We start from the raw sequence: 17,544 nt of genomic DNA on the forward strand, positions 1-17,544 counted from the left end.
TCTGTTCTGTTGTCCCTTTTCCAGGTGTCCTTTCCTCCTTTTGTCCACTAAGTGGCGCTAGTTACCTCTGTATTAATGTCAGAAGTGTCAGGAGTCAACCTGCTCTGGTAGAAGTTGGCATCCACAGATCTAGGATCAGCTGAACCACTCCTGACCGTAACCTTAACCATTAGGTGGGGCTATGCAAAACTGACCTTAGATCAGTGAGTAGGGGGATTTAATCCTATGTTGAGTCCAGCCAGCAGGCTACAGCAGCTTTCTCAGAAACAGGAGTGTTAAATAATAAAATGGTTAATGAAACAAGTGTATTCAATGAGGAAAATCGCCTCGAACGTTGCAGATTGACAAATAGAGCTGACACGATTGACTCCTTATTACAAACGACTGGCAATCATATCTGTTCTGCACAACACATTTCTATCTGAACATTCTGTAAAGTTGCACATTCCTGAACAGGTCCTTGGTGTGGGTGTGGGTCAGAGTCTATGAGCCAGCCCTTCTCTTCTCTGTGTCTCTGGACGAGATGAAAGGTTGGATAAGAGGAGGGGCCTTCTTTTGGCTTGGAGTGGGTGCGGAGAGAAAGGAGTTAGAAGGAGGTGTCAGGATTTGGGATGGGGGGTGGGGGGTGCTGAGGGTCAATGTCCAATCCCCTCTCAGAGCCCCCCCACAACACACACATGCACGCGCACAAACACACAAATACAGGCGCACACTCACACCTCCCCTGTTCTTCAGCCCCTTTTCTATGTCAGAGGCTCCTAGATGACGTTGTCAAACAGCTGCATGGACTGCATGATGTTCTCATCCTGAAGAAAGTGAGAGAGAAGGAGAGATAGAAATCTTAGTTAAAGAGAGACAGCAAGGACAGCAAGCTTCCAGAGACACAATGAAACCCTGTTTGTTTCAGCTTCTTGTTCTTTCTCATGGGAGTCTGACTCCCTAAAACAGACGACAGTAGAGGTGACCCTCAAGAGTAGTCTCTCTTTCTCGTCGGAGTGCATGCTGGGAGTGAGTCGGAAGCAGGCGCGAATAATGGAATTATTTTCACTATATTGCGTAGTTGAGTTGTTTTATATTGTCTCACACTATCACTAAGCACATATAGGGGTGGTGGGATTTTTGAGGTTGGTTCTCTCCAGGGCGCAACCAGTGGGAGAGGCTGGTTGTAATGGCCACTCGTGGAGGTTTAGAGTTTGAAAAACTTTGTTGGGGGCATGGGGTGTTCGGTGGAAGCTTGTAGTTTAGCAGTGGGCGCTATCATTGGGTATGATAGCATAAAATCAGCCTCAAGGATGAATAGCGCTGTAGTAATAGTCTTAGATTCCATTTAAAAGGTCAATACGATTGTTGAGAGTTATACTTTCTAACGTGCCCTCATTTGTTAGAGATTAAGTGTTGGAGCGAGAGTTCTCGTCATGGACAACTTGTATCTATAATAAAGAATCTTATTTTTGGATGCAAATGTTCGGTGGAAGAATGTAGTTTAGCAGTGGGCGCTATCATTGGGTATGATAGCATAAAATCAGCCTCAAGGATGAATAGCGCTGTAGTAATAGTCTTAGATTCCATTTAAAAGGTCAATACGATTGTTGAGAGTTATACTTTCTAACGTGCCCTCATTTGTTAGAGATTAAGTGTTGGAGCGAGAGTTCTCGTCATGGACAACTTGTATCTATAATAAAGAATCTTATTTTTGGATGCAAATCTCCTTTGCTGAAACATATATCTCATAGGAAACAAGTACACATGATTGTAAAGAAGGATACCAACGAACTGAATTGACCGTTTTAGTTTCAAGATTGATGGGTTTGATTATGTGTCTTAGATTCCATTTAAAAGGTCAATACGATTGTTGAGAGTTATACTTTCTAACGTGCCCTCATTTGTTAGAGATTAAGTGTTGGAGCGAGAGTTCTCGTCATGGACAACTTGTATCTATAATAAAGAATCTTATTTTTGGATGCAAATCTCCTTTGCTGAAACATATATCTCATAGGAAACAAGTACACATGATTGTAAAGAAGGATACCAACGAACTGAATTGACCGTTTTAGTTTCAAGATTGATGGGTTTGATTATGTGTTCTACGCTTCTACTGAATCAATGAAATGTTTTGGTTGTGGAAGAGACATTTGGTGCGTAATTGTCAAGAGAACTAGCGTGCAGAGCCTGGTAGCAGCTCTAGCGCTGGTGCTGCTGAAGCACCACTGAGAAGGGATGAACAGGCTAAGGGTTCAGGAGAAGGGAGAAGGTGGGCAGTTGTGGTAGAGCAGCGAAAAGGGGGAGGGGGACTCAGTAGGTGAGACTGCGATTGAGGTCGCTGAGGGGGTGCTGGAGAATTAAATGGGAGTTCAAGAGGAGAGTGAAACGATGGAAAATGAAGCAGCTTTCAAAGTACCAAGGAATAAGAGGAAGACTTTAAGGGGTGATGAAGGTTCTAATTCTAAGAGGAAGGTAGAGATTGATAAATCTAGTGAGGCATCTGATGCATCACAACAAAATAGCGAGAGAAAGGGAGTCGAAGGGAGGTATTGGATTGAAAAAGTATGTCAATTTCTGAATTTGGCAAAAGGGAATAAATATATGCAGGATTAACGTTATAATGTAACAGATTTGTTTTTCCTGAAAGTGAATTGTTTATTGAATCAGCAAAGTTTCTGATATAAAAAATAAACGAGGGGGTTTGTCAAGCCCAGAAATTGCTAGACTAAAGAAAGTGGTCACGAGAGTAAATTCTAAAGGAAATTAAATAGTTCAGTCGCAGCCTTAACGTTGTATTTTTTTCCAGCCATGAGCAGTTAAGATTCATTCTTTAAAAGTAAATGGGGCAAGAGACGTAAAAAAAGAGCCGTAGTGTATGATTTAATAAAGTGAAAGGGAAGTTTTCTACGTTTTCTACAATGAAATTTAATGAAAACATCATGAAAATGAAAACATCACTATGTGTCTGATGTACATGCCCCATAGTGGCAGTTGAGAGGGTATGTTTTTTTAGAGACATTATCAAATACCATTGAGAAATGTAGTACTGAGGATTATTTATTTCTTGCTGGGGATTTTAACTGCACAGTCAGTGATTTAGATATAAATCACAAAGAACCTCATATAGCCTCAAGGACTTTTTTAAAAGGCCTTTTTGTAACACATTAACTATGTGATATTTGGCGGAGTCAAAATGGAGGCACGAGACTGTACACATGGACCAATGTGAGAGAGAACACCATCTCTCTGGCCAGGTTAGATAGGTTTTATTGTTTTGAGCATCAATCTCAGGTCTGTAAATCAAGTGTTATAACCCCAGTGGGATTTTCTGATCAGTGTTTAATAACTAAGGTGGTGTATATTAACGCTGTAAAACCTGAAAGCACATACTGGCATTTTAATATAACTTTATTGAGTGATGCTCACTACAGGAAATGTTGTAGTTTTTTCTGGGAGAGGTGGAGGTGGAGGTCTCAAAATGACCGTTTTGTATCCCTTCAACAGTGGTGGGATACAGGGAAAATCCAGATTCAACAATTATGTAATCAGTACACAATGAATGTCACCAGAAATATCACCAGATCAATAAAAGCCCAACGTTAGTTGAGACCACGGGAGATCGAGGCCATACTCAAGGCACTCAAGAGGGAAAAAGCCGCATTGGCAGACCTGCTGGGTATCAGAGCACCCCCTGTGGTCTGCCAATGCCCCCTGCATTGGTGAGAATACATTTTCAGGGAATCTCTGAAATGGATGCCTCATCCAAATTTTTCTTTGGTTTAGAGATTGACGAAGAATGGACAAAGAAGAATTATTCATTGCCTCAAATCAGCTGTTGGACAGGAGCTCACTAGCACTAGTGAAATTATAAAAGAGAGCAGTAGAGTTCTAATGCTGAGCTCTACAAGTGTGAGTACAAAGAGGATAAAACATGTGGCTGCAGAAGCTCAGGTCGAACTAGAGCAACCATTGTCTTTGCAGAAGCAATACACTGCATTAAAAGGCATGGAATATGAAAGGGCACCGGGTATTGATGGGCTTCCCGTTGACTTTTTAAAGTCTTTTGGGCTGTGTTGGGAGAGGATTGGCTAGCAGTAGTTAACGATAGTTTGACCAGAGGGTTACTACCGATAAGATGCAGGAGGGCTGTCCTCACCCTACTGCCATAAAAGGGTGACCCTAGGGAAGTGAAGAACTGGAGGCCGGGGGCCTTATTGTGCACTGATTATAAGATCCTGTCCAAGGCTTTGTCCAACAGGCTGAGGGAGGTGATGGGGCAAATCATATACACGGACCAGTCCTACTGTGTTCCCGGCAGGCAGATAGGGGATAACATATCCCTGATTCAGGATTTTTTGGGACATCTCTAGGGCTATTGGATTAGATACTGGTCTAATTTCAATTGATCAGGAAAATACATTTTGTGGCTTTTGGTTTTGGCTCTAATTTTATTGCCATTATCAGGGTGATATATGGTGACATTGAAAGTGTATTGAAAGTAACATTGGTTTGAATGCCCCTTTTAAAGTGTGTAGAGGAATGAGGCAGGGGTGTTTGTTGTCCGGAATATTGAATGCCATCGCTATAGAGCCACTACTAAATAGCATTAGAAGTCGCATTGAAGGGGTGCACCTTTCAGAGGATATTCCTCCTATTCGTCTCTCAGCCTATGCTGATGATGTATTTATTTAGGTAAAAAGTCAAGCAGAGGTGGATAGTTTGAGTCTCTTGGTTGATCGGTTTAAGGGAATATCCTCTGCAAAGGTAAATTGGGAAAAAAGTTGTGCTTTACAAAAGTTGTGTTTTACCTGGGATGGCAGGTAGCCTAGTGGTTAGAGCGTTGGGCCAGTAACCGAAATGTTGGTGGATTGAATCCCCGAACTGACAAGGTAAAATTCTGTTGTTCAGCCCATTGAACAAGGCAGTTAACCCACTATTCCTAGGCTGTCATTGTAAATAACAATTTGTTCTTAACTGACTTGCCTAGTTAAAAAAAAAAGGTTCAATAAAATAATAATAATTACAGATTGGGAAATGGTTTGGAGGGATCATGGCTTTGCCAGGGGGGTTGGAATGGTGTAAGGGAGCTTTTACAGTGCCTTGCGAAAGTATTCGGCCCCCTTGAACTTTGCGACCTTTTGCCACATTTCAGGCTTCAAACATAAAGATATAAAACTGTATTTTTTTGTGAAGAATCAACAACAAGTGGGACACAATCATGAAGTGGAACGACATTTATTGGATATTTCTAACTTTTTTAACAAATCAAAAACTGAAAAATTGGGCGTGCAAAATTATTCAGCCCCTTTACTTTCAGTGCAGCAAACTCTCCAGAAGTTCAGTGAGGATCTCTGAATGATCCAATGTTGACCTAAATGACTAATGATGATAAATACAATCCGCCTGTGTGTAATCAAGTCTCCGTATAAATGCACCTGCACTGTGATAGTCTCAGAGGTCCGTTAAAAGCGCAGAGAGCATCATGAAGAACAAGGAACACACCAGGCAGGTCCGAGATACTGTTGTGAAGAAGTTTAAAGCCGGATTTGGATACAAAAAGATTTCCCAAGCTTTAAACATCCCAAGGAGCACTGTGCAAGCGATAATATTGAAATGGAAGTAGTATCAGACCACTGCAAATCTACCAAGACCTGGCCGTCCCTCTAAACTTTCAGCTCATACAAGGAGAAGACTGATCAGAGATGCAGCCCATGATCACTCTGGATGAACTGCAGAGATCTACAGCTGAGGTGGGAGACTCTGTCCATAGGACAACAATCAGTCGTATATTGCACAAATCTGGCCTTTATGGAAGAGTGGCAAGAAGAAAGCCATTTCTTAAAGATATCCATAAAAAGTGTCGTTTAAAGTTTGCCACAAGCCACCTGGGAGACACACCAAACATGTGGAAGAAGGTGCTCTGGTCAGATGAAACCAAAATTGAACTTTTTGGCAACAATGCAAAACGTTATGTTTGGCGTAAAAGCAACACAGCTCATCACCCTGAACACACCATCCCCACTGTCAAACATGGTGGTGGCAGCATCATGGTTTGGGCCTGCTTTTCTTCAGCAGGGACAGGGAAGATGTTTCAAATTGATGGGAAGATGGATGGAGCCAAATACAGGACCATTCTGGAAGAAAACCTGATGGAGTCTGCAAAAGACCTGAGACTGGGACGGAGATTTGTCTTCCAACAAGACAATGATCCAAAACATAAAGCAAAATCTACAATGGAATGGTTCAAAAATAAACATATCCAGGTGTTAGAATGGCCAAGTCAAAGTCCAGACCTGAATCCAATCGAGAATCTGTGGAAAGAACTGAAAACTGCTGTTCACAAATGCTCTCCATCCAACCTCACTGAGCTCGAGCTGTTTTGCAAGGAGGAATGGGAAAAAAATTCAGTCTCTCGATGTGCAAAACTGATAGAGACATACCCCAAGCGTCTTACAGCTGTAATCGCAGCAAAAGGTGGCGCTACAAAGTATTAACTTAAGGGGGCTGAATAATTTTGCACACCCAATTTTTCAGTTTTTGCTTTGTTAAAAAAGTTTGAAATATCCAATAAATGTCGTTCCACTTCATGATTGTGTCCCACTTGTTGTTGATTATTCACAAAAAAATACAGTTTTATATCTTTATGTTTGAAGCCTGAAATGTGGCAAAAGGTCGCAAAGTTCAAGGGGGCCGAATACTTTCGCAAGGCACTGTAAGTATCATAGGGGATGAGGGGACAATGGAAACAAATTGGAATGGGGTGGTTGAAATGGTGGAAGGGGGTATGAGGAGATGGCGGTGGTTGTTATCTTGAATGTCATACAGGGGTGCACTGTGGCATCGGTTGTCATGTTTAGAGCCATGGTCTGGCCTTCTGGCCAAGATAGAGGCAATTATTGTAGAGATAAATATCATTGGGTTCCACAAAGTGTTTTGTATTTGTCAAAAGAGGAGGGGGGACAAGGTCTTGTACATCTTGCTAGTAAGGCTGCTGCTTTCCGGTTTCAGTTTATTCAAAGATTGCTTTATGGACCGAAAAATGTGGTTTGGAGAGGGGTGGCAGTTCTGGTATTACAGAAGGTCAGATTAGTAGTCAGATTTCTAGGGATGGAGTACCTCCGTTTAACAGAGGCCTTCTTAGGGTTTGGAGCATAATGAAGGTGTCCAGAAGCACTCCAGTGGAGTCAGTGCACTGGCTGCTGGAGGAACCTCTGGTGTATTATGGGGCAAGATTGTATTGTACAACTGAAGCTGTTCCACATTTCTCCAAGATTCTGGTGAAGGGCAAAATCATCACCCTAAGGAAGTCAATGGACATTGCTGGGCCCACCTTAATGGATGGAGGATGGGTGGCTAAATATTTGGGGGTGAGGTCGGAAAGGATTGTCGGACAACTGCTGGATGCTGCAGGAAGGCTCTGTCAGCAGAAGAGTGGATTATGCGCAAGAGTCACAAGAAACAGGCACAAGATGAAGACGCCCATTTTCCAAGTTACACCTAATATCCCAGAGTCAGACAGAAAGGTTTAATTACTGGATTTGAGAGGATTGGAAGAGGTGGGTTTGGATGAGGTGAATGGGAAGGTGTTATATAGGGGGTGTGTCAAGGTATAAAATAAAGATACATTGGAAAATAGAAAAGACACTCCTTGGAGGCTAAAACTGGACCTTGATGACAAGGTAAAGCCAGCATGGAGAGCCACCGGTACAAAAGGGTACTGGTCATATGCAATGGAGGTTTTGCATGGCATCATTGCAGTTGATGCTTTTATATCTGTCATTAATTCAGATGATGGGAGATGGATGTCCTTTTTGTAATATAAGATAAACACTTTTTCACTGTTTTATGGAGAGGTTAAACCCTATTTTGAAATACTAGAGCCTTTGTTCACAGCTATAGCAGAGATTTTCAACAACACTTTTTATTTTGGGGTTTCGATACAGTAAGCAACAGAAAATGTCAACTGTTAGGAAAAGTAGGAAATATAAAATAGACAAGGGATATGGTAAGGATGTAAAATGTGTTTTTAAAGGATTAATAAAAGCGAGAATAAAAGTGGATTTTGTTCTCGGCTGTAAAAGATCTCCGATTCTTTGAGGCGAAGTGGACTTATGAAGAAGCGGTATGTTTTGTGGAGGAGGGGAAAACATTTCTTTTTTATGAAATAAGTTGAATGCAAAATATTAACATTTTTTATTTAATTTATTTGTTTTTTATATGTTTAATTAAGATGACACATTGTTGTGTAATTTCTGAAAAGGCAGTGTGCCAATATTTGTGTTAATACTTGGGTATAAAATACAGTCTCCCTTCCTCCTTATCTGGTCACTTAAATAACTATAACTAAATACACACAACCTACCTTTTGGCATGACTCGATGAACTCATCAATAGTGACCACCCCATCATTATTACGATCCATTTTCTAGAAGGGAGAAAGGGGAGGTAAAATGGGTCAAATGTCAATCAGTGCCTGCCTGTGGGGCAGTTTGAGGGCTAAGTGCCTTGCTCAAGGGCTTTGATAAACAGAAAGTGTCTGTTGACCTGGAAGAAGCTCTCCACATGTTCTCTGGGCGCCTCGTCCTGCATACAGGGATATGTGTACTTCCCCATCATATCATAGATAGACTTCATTATATCCATCATCTCCTACAGAGAGGGAGAGAGAAAGCGAGAGAGAGAGATGACACAGGGTATACTTCCACAGTTCAAGATCTGTCAATCACTCTCCAATCTGAGATTGATGGTCAATTTAAGAACTGTCCATTTTAGAATAGACTAGATTTGTGTCTGATTTCTCTATTGAGGCTTATGTCAAATGTAAGTGATTAGCTTTTTTTTTAAAAACATGTTTAAAAGTATAGATATCATACAGTGTAGTTGAGTAAACCTGGGAACATTATGCTGCTTTAAAATTTGATAAACTTGTTATCCCATTTAGGAGACAACTTGGAGAAAATTCCCATTGCAAGAATTTTGCTAGGACTCTAGGAGTTGTTTTAATGGGGAGGGCAACACTGAACATTTATTAACCGCATGTTGATTTCATCATGGAAGGCAAAAACAGGCTGAATTTGCCGGGTGTCTTTTCAAACAGCTTTGACACTAAATGGGCATTATCTTCATTTTCACAATTTCAAAGTATTATTCCAACCTCATAGTGTGGAAATATTTTTAAAACACAGGAAAATCACATTTTTGTGAGTCAGCATGGCATTGTCCTCCAGAAAGTAGTCTCTTTACTTAAACCCAGCTAAATTATCGTTAATGGCGTTTTTGGTGTGCATATCTATGATTTTTTTTTTTATGTATCAAGTCAAACAAAAGTGTCCATTGTGTGAAGTTTAAAATGCATTCTGTCATTACTAAATGTGTAATGTGATATATTTGAACATTTTACAGAAAAAAACTAAAACATTTGATTAGTAAAATATTAAATCAGTTGTCTTCCTTAAATGAAGGGGATGATGCAATCTTTGCAAGAGGGAGGGAATCTGAATTCATTGGTCCTCAACTCGTGGCTCAGTCATTTGATTCAGGGTAAGTGAAGTTAGCCGTGAGTTAGCCTGTTAGCCAGGTTAGTTGTGAAAGGATTCGTTGACATAGATATTTACCTAGCTAAAAGGTGAACAACTTTCGTATGACCGGTTATCTCGAGTTGAACTCAGAGTTGACCAAAGTTACCTCGCTAACTCCTCAAAACTGCTTCATAGGATACCCCTCAGGGAAGCCCCCATTCTGTTATAGACAGAAGCCTGTAACATGACAGACCAATCAGGACTCATCTCTCTGCATTTCCAACAACACAATTATGTCAGCCAATCATAACTAGCCAGGAAGTATCCTGTCTTTCTCCCTGAATAGCTCAGTGCTTTCTCCTTAGGTAAAACTAGGCAATTTTTTTCTTGATATTTACAGATCTCATACACATTTGTAATTAATGCACATGAAAGTTCAAATGTTCAAGAAGGTTTTAAAAAAATAACAAAAATAATGATTTTTAATGGCCTGCGAACTAGGACCTAGTGTCAAACACCTCCTGTAACCGGTCACATTTAGAACACAGAAAGCTCAGAACTTCTAAGGAGACTCAGAATTCAGAATGGTAGATATATTGTGTGCGTGTGTGTGTATGTGTGCATCTGTGTGTGTTACCTCTTTGGTGATGCAGCCATCTTTGTTCAGGTCGTACAGGTTGAAGGCCCAGTTCAGCCGGTCATTTATCGTTCCTCTCAGAATGATAGACAGACCAATCACAAAGTCCTGTGAAAAGACAGAAAAAATTCCTCGCCACCTGTCATACCCACCAGCGTTCAACAAGTACCATTTTTCCACCACTACAAGTTAATAACCATCCATACAAGCTATTTAAAGCTAAGTATTGACATTGAGTGAGAGGAAGGTCATATATTGTGTTGTGATATCACAATACGAGTTGTCTGGGGCTATAGCATCAGCAAAGAAGATTACGTGGCTCACTGCAATACATTATATGCTCACCAGTGTGTTCATCAACAATGTTGCGACCCTTAGGTTGTGTGTGTGTGTGTGTGTGTGTTGAAAAGGAGAGGAAAGGCATGTATTCTGTTACAACTGCATATTTACAGACTGAGAGTTTTTCCTCACTCCCTTAGGAAGTAGACAATAGTAAAAATAGTGTTACCTCGAAACTAACGGATCCATTCTTGTTTGTGTCAAAGGCCTCAAACAAGAAATGTGCATACGCACCCGAATCTGAAAGTACAGAGATGTACAAAAAACAAGTTGTGAGTACATATAAATGTAATTTCAAAGAAGGCGCTATCCACCTGTAACAAGCAGTTGAAAAAAAATTCTACCTAAATATAATTTCAAACACAGCCGTGTAAGAGTCCTAATGTAAGTAGCACTGACATAATGTTAGGTTAAAAAATATAAATTCTATGGGACATCACATAAATACACATGTCATTGGTGTTAAATGTTGCTATCCCTGTTCAATTTGTCAGTTACTTTGGGGAGTATCAGACCTTGGAAATACTATGTTAAAAATCAGTGGTCAAAGGTTTAAAGGTCATTAACTCACCACCCTGGGGGAAGAATTTAGAGTAGATGGTTTTAAAGGTTTCCTCATTCACCACTCCACTTGGACACTCCTACAAAACAACAACACAGAAAAGAACAGGATCAGAGTCAATTTGCAAGTCTGCTAACATCTATATACTTCTACTATTACAGTTGAAGTAGGATGTTTACATACACTTAGGTTGGAGTCATTAAAACTTGTTTTTCAACCACTCCACAAATTTCTTGTTAACAAACTATAGTTTTGGCAAGTCGGTTAGGACATCTACTTTGCGCAAGATACAAGTGATTTTTCCAAAAATTGTTTACAGACAGATTATTTCACTTATAATTGTATCACAATTCCAGTGGGTCAGAAGTTTACATACACTAAGTTGACTGCGCTATTAAACAGCTTGGAAAATTCCAGAAAACTATGTCATGCCTTTAGAAGCTTCTGATAGGCTAATTGACATAATTTGAGTCAATTGGAGTTGTACCTGTGGATGTATTTCAAGGCCTACCTTCAAACTCAGTGTCTCTTTGCTTGACATCATGGGAAAATCTAAAGAAATCATCCAAGACCTCAGAAAAAACATTGCAGACCTCTACAAGTCTGGTTCATCTTTTGGAGCAATTTCCAAACACCTGAAGGTACCACTTTAATCTGTACAAACAATAGTATGCAAGTATAAACACCATGGGACCACGCAGCCATCATACTGCTCAGGAAGTAGACACGTTCTGTCTCCTAGAGATGAACGTACTTTGGTGCGATAAGTGCAAATCAATCCCAGATCAACAGCAAAGGACCTTGTGAAGATGCTGGAGGAAACAGGTACAAAATTTATATTTATATCCAAAGTAAAACGCGTCCAAAATCGACATACCCTGAAAGGCCGCTCAGTAAGGAAGAACCCACTGCCCCAAAACCGCCATAAAAAAGCCCAACTACAATTTGCAACTGCACATGGGGACAAAGGTCGTACTTTTTTGGAGAAATGTCCTCTGGTCTGATGAAATAAAAACAGAACTGTTTGGCCATAATGACCATTGTTATGTTTGGAGGAAAAGGGGGGGGGGGGGGCTTGCAAGCCGAAGAAAAACATCCCAACCGGGAAGCACGGCTGTGGCAGTGCTTTGCTGCAGGAGGGACTGGTGCACTTCACGAAATAGATGGCATCATGAGAAGGAAAAGTATGTGGATATATTGAAGCAACATCTCAAGACATCAGGAAGTTAAAGCTTAGTCGCAAATGGGTCTTCCAAATGGACAATGCCACCAAGTATACCTCCAAAGTTGTGGCAGAATGGCTTAAGGACAACAATGTCAAGGTATTGGAGTGGCCATCACAAAGCCCTGAACTCAATCTTGTAGAACATTTGTGGGCAGAACTGAAAAAGCGTGTGCGAGCAAGGAGGTCTACAAACCTGACTCAGTTACACCAGCTCTGTCAGGAGGAATGGGCCAAAATTCACCCAACTTGTTGTGAGAAGCTTGTGGAAGGCTACCCGAAACATTTGACCCAAGTTAAACAATTTAAAGGCACTGAACCAAATACTAATTGAGTGTATGTAATCTTCTGACCCACTGGGAATGTGATGAAAGAAATTAAAGCTGAAATAAATCATTCTCTCTACTATTATTCTGACATTTCACATTCTTAAAATAAAGTGATGATCCTAACTGACCTAAAATAGGGAATTTTTACTCGGATTAAATGTCAGGAATTGTGAAAAACTGAGTTTAAATGTATTTGGCTAAGGTGTATGTAAACTTCCGACTTCAACTGTATATATCAAAACAGCTTTGCTTAGAGAAAAGCTTGTGAAACCCCTGTAGAGAACTTGTAGTTTCCTCCCCTTTCCCAACCCCCATCCTCAGCCGCAGGCTTCTAACATCCCATAACTCCATCCCCATACCCTCTCCCGCATCCCTAGACTCACATTCTTGAAGCCCCTGTAGAGAACTTGTAGTTCCTTCTTGGTGAACTTGGTCTGCTCCTGTAGTTTGTCCAGACCCTCTGGTCGATGGCACACAGTGGACAACTCAAAGTCGTCTTCTACGCTGTCTGTGGGACAGAGAGAGGTACTGTATGTTATATATACGTACCTATAGGCTACTCCTACAGGTGCCTGCCTGGCACACCTTATAACTGGTACTAGTAATTCAAAACATAACCAAGTACACTGAGTGCACAAAATAGTAGGAACACCTGCTCTTTCCATGACATAGACTGGCCAGGTGAATCCAGGGGAAAGCTATGATGCCTTATTGATGTCACTTGTTAAATCCACTTCAAATCAGTGTGGATGAAGGGAAGAGGCAGGTTAAATAATTATTTGTTATCCTTGAGATAATTGAGACATGGATTGTGTATGTGTTCCATTCAGATGGTGAAAAGCAAGACAAAATATTGAAGTGCCTTTAAACGGGGTATGGTTGTAGGTGCCAGGTTCACTGGTTTGTGCCAAGAACTGCAACTCTGCTGGGTTTTTCAAGCTCAACAGTTTCCTGTGTGTATCAAAAATGGTCCACCACCCAAAGGACATCCAGCCAACTTGACACAAGTGTGGGAAGCAATGGAGTCAACATGGGCCAGCATCCCTGTGCAACTCAATATTAAGAAGGTGTCCTTAATGTTTTGTACACTCAGTGTATATCATTGTTAATGATCAACTTTTGATATATCATTACACTATTGTAGCATTACCTGAACATACAGCTAGATGAGTAATCGTTACATCTACATTATATTACAATTCTCTTAAACTGAAGAGAACAAAGGAAGACACGTAGTCGTCAAGTCATCAATAGAAAATATCAACATCACACTGTCAGTTTCCTGAATATCTATGCAGAGGTTAAATAGTAAACTGATGTACTCATTGACGATAATGTTCAGTGAAAGTAGTGGTAAGTAGTGGTAACCTATTGAAACAACAGTTTAACGACAAAAGCCATCAGATCGTCAACCAAAATGATATGATCCTCACATTACATCTCTCCCTCGTCATCCATTTCTCTCTCCACTCCTCCCTCTATCCAAACCTCCTTACACACACGGTCAGCTGAAGACATCCATCCCCCACTCCTTCTCTCCTCCTATTCCAGCAGGTATAGCATGGGTGACTGTCTGTCCCCATCTCACCTCTGCACATCAGACTCTATCACACACCATATATCAGACAAAAATATCATCATTTCCCCAGGAGACCAAAACACACAGTCCAATGATACTGAGATACAGTATATCCAGATATATATATATTGTGTGTGTGTTTGCGTGGGTGTGTGTGTGCGCATTTGCGCTCCCGTGTGTTTGTAGAGAGTGAAGAGTCACTTGCATTGACTGACTGAGGCGGCAACGGATGGTGTGCAGCAGGGGAGCAGCTTGAGGAATCTCTGCTTTATAGTCTTTTTACTTTTGATGGTGGGAGTGTTACCTGTAATCACCAACCATAGCAGAGGTTAGACAGAGCACACACAGAAACACAATCTCACAGACGTAGACCTGCACATGCACATAAAATGACATGCAAACCCACAGCCATGCATGCACGCACGCACAGCATAAGCAACAAGCATTGAGGCATGCGCGGCAGTCTCCCATAGTAAGGGCAGCGGTTTGCGGTTTGGTTCGCTGACCTGGCTTTTCTAGGACGGGCGTCCATTTCAGCTATTAGCTTACACCACCATACACAGACCTCTACGGGGGAGTCATTGGCAAACACAAACAAATAATGAATACTCAGTATGAAGCCATAATTCCATTTTTAGTCTGAACCGACTATAGGGAACTGAGGGAACTCAATGGCAAACAGAGCAAGATAAAAGGTTCTTATGAGGTAGGAATCACATTTATGTAATATTTTCAGAGAGATTAAGGAATTAATGCAGCACAATTTCTAGACAATTCCTAGGCAACCATAATACGATAAGCCAGTTGAGGGTAATTCCACGATAACGGATTTGTCAGTTAAAATGTATGACACACAAAAAACATTGATTTCAAACCATAGGACTACTTTTAACAATTTACACTGAACAGATACAAAGTTTGGTACCAGACTTTCAGGAAAAATCTCCCTCAGTTTATGACTATGACATGACACATTGACTTTGAAAAAACTATTTTGGTTATTGAACTACAGTAAGTGAAATGGATTTACACACGGTAACAGAATTTTATCATGGGTCCCTGATCTGTACTACAAAGAAATGCATAATTATGGATATGAATGTAATTCTCTTCTTGGTGATAGGTACAGAACGGTATAAATATTCAATATCCTCCTTTGCATATTTGGGTATTATTTTACACACTGAATATTATTTCAATGAACTTTGCCGCCAAACAAGGCTATATTTGGTTGGTCCGGGCCAAATCTGAACCAATCATAGACATCTATGATTTACAAGTTTGGACATCAAAGCAAAGCACAGTAGATCACAGAACAGTATAGTTCAGTACAGTAGAGTTCAGTACAATATTGTGAAACTAAACCTGTGAACCCAAATGTGTTTTGATTTGCCATTGTAGCCAATTGAATTGCAGAAATTCACTTTCCGATTAGGCAATGGCATTTTGAGATTGAATCACTTAATTCATAAACAAAATTGATATCAGTAAAAAAATCTACCTTATTGATAGTTCTACATTTACTTGTTACTTCTGTGAACTTTCATTATTCGAAAATATCTTAAAGATATGTGGGTTTTTGGTAACGGAATTTCAAGGCACAAGGCAATGTTTCTTAAACTTACAGAACGCAGAAAAATGATCCTAAACTAAAATGTGTTGCTATGTCATGTACGTCGTAAGAATTATCAGACCAAGGTGCAGCGTGATATGATTTCCACATGTTTATTAAACTGAAACGCACAAAAACAATAAAGAATGAACGAAACGTGAAGACAATGGAGTGCTCACAGGCAACTACACATAAACAAGATCCCACCAACACAGGTGGGAAAAATAACTACTTAAATATGATCCCCAATTAGAGACAACGATTACCAGCTGCCTCTAATTGGGAATCATCCAAAACACCAACATAGAAAAAGACACTAGAACACAACATAGACATAGATATACTAGATCATCCCCTAGTCACGCCCTGACCTACTACACCATAGAGAAACAATGGCTCTCTATGGTCAGGGCGTGACATGCTATTAGTTGGCAGTGGTCTTTACTTCAACATTTATTATGTTTTGATATATTTCTAATACATTTCAAGACTTAAAAACATACCTTTAATACCTTGTAGCGCCACCTTTTGCTGCGATTACAGCTGTAAGTCGCTTGGGGTATGTCTCTATCAGTTTTGCACATCGAGAGACTGACATTTTTTCCCATTCCTCCTTGCAAAACAGCTCGAGCTCAGTGAGGTTGGATGGAGAGCATTTGTGAACAGCAGTTTTCAGTTCTTTCCACAGATTCTCGATTGGATTCAGGTCTGGACTTTGACTTGGCCATTCTAACACCTGGATATGTTTATTTTTGAACCATTCCATTGTCCAGACCTGAATCCAATCGAGAATCTGTGGAAAGAACTGAAAACTGCTGTTCACAAATGCTCTCCATCCAACCTCACTGAGCTCGAGCTGTTCAGTCTCTCGATGTGCAAAACTGATAGAGACATACCCCAAGCGACTTACAGCTGTAATCGCAGCAAAAGGTGGCGCTACAAAGTATTAACTTAAGGGGACTGAATAATTTTGCACGCCCAATTCTTCAGTTTTTGATTTGTTAAAAAAGTTTGAAATATCCAATAAATGCCGTTCCACTTCATGATTGTGTCCCACTTGTTGTTGATTCTTCACAAAAAAATACAGTTTTATATCTTTATGTTTGAAGCCTGAAATGTGGCAACAGGTCGCAAAGTTCAAGGGGGCCGAATACTTTCGCAAGGCACTGTATGCCTCCTTTTCTCAAAAATAGCTTTCATTTGACACCCAATTTGACATGCTCCTATGAACTTCACATGTTGGTGCTCATGGGTCCTATTACTTGGAAACGACCTTGAGCTATCTGTTCGATCAAGATTCTTAGGGACTTTAATCGAACGACTCAAACCCCACCAGTCCTCACATTCTCACAGAGCATAACTCATCCACTAGAACTCATCCATCAGATCTCCAGAACTCATCCATCAGAACTCCAAAACTAATCCATCAGAACTCATCCACCGGAAATCAGCCCATGTTACTCACTACTCACCCCACCTTATCACACAAACAGTACAAGTACAACCCAAGTACAACAATACTGCATCCCTCTGTGTACTAAAGGATAAGGCAAAGAGAAGAAGAGAGGGACTTACTCTTGCGTCTCCATGGTAACAGCAACTTCACACCTTTTAGTAGAACTCCAGCAGTCTGAGGGATGAAGGCCATGATAGAGACCAGTACTGTATAACCTTAACCCTAACTATACCAATACATGTATACACTTCTGTACTCTGTATTGTATATCAGTACACTCTATCTATCTTACTCTTTACCTCTCTCTT

At 40.5% G+C, this 17,544-nt stretch overlaps 1 protein-coding gene across 3 annotated transcripts in view; it reads right to left on the reverse strand.

Annotated features, from left to right (window-relative positions):
• Positions 1-286: 286 nt before the first annotated feature.
• The window catches only part of LOC109899573 (Kv channel-interacting protein 2), a 90,439-nt gene continuing 73,181 nt past the window's right edge, over positions 287-17,544 (reverse strand). For all 3 annotated transcript variants that reach the window (XM_020494920.2, XM_031835892.1, XM_031835893.1), the window contains exons 2-8: positions 12,973-13,097; positions 11,048-11,117; positions 10,646-10,716; positions 10,138-10,245; positions 8,527-8,631; positions 8,345-8,407; positions 287-806 (exon numbers count right to left, since the gene is read on the reverse strand). In XM_020494920.2, coding sequence (XP_020350509.1) covers positions 759-806; positions 8,345-8,407; positions 8,527-8,631; positions 10,138-10,245; positions 10,646-10,716; positions 11,048-11,117; positions 12,973-13,097 — 590 coding nt within the window. In that variant the 3' untranslated portion in view covers positions 287-758. The remainder of the gene's footprint in view (positions 807-8,344; positions 8,408-8,526; positions 8,632-10,137; positions 10,246-10,645; positions 10,717-11,047; positions 11,118-12,972; positions 13,098-17,544) is intronic.

This window comes from Oncorhynchus kisutch, linkage group LG11 (genome assembly GCF_002021735.2).
Source record: "Oncorhynchus kisutch isolate 150728-3 linkage group LG11, Okis_V2, whole genome shotgun sequence".
NCBI classification, from domain to species: Eukaryota; Metazoa; Chordata; class Actinopteri; order Salmoniformes; family Salmonidae; genus Oncorhynchus; species Oncorhynchus kisutch.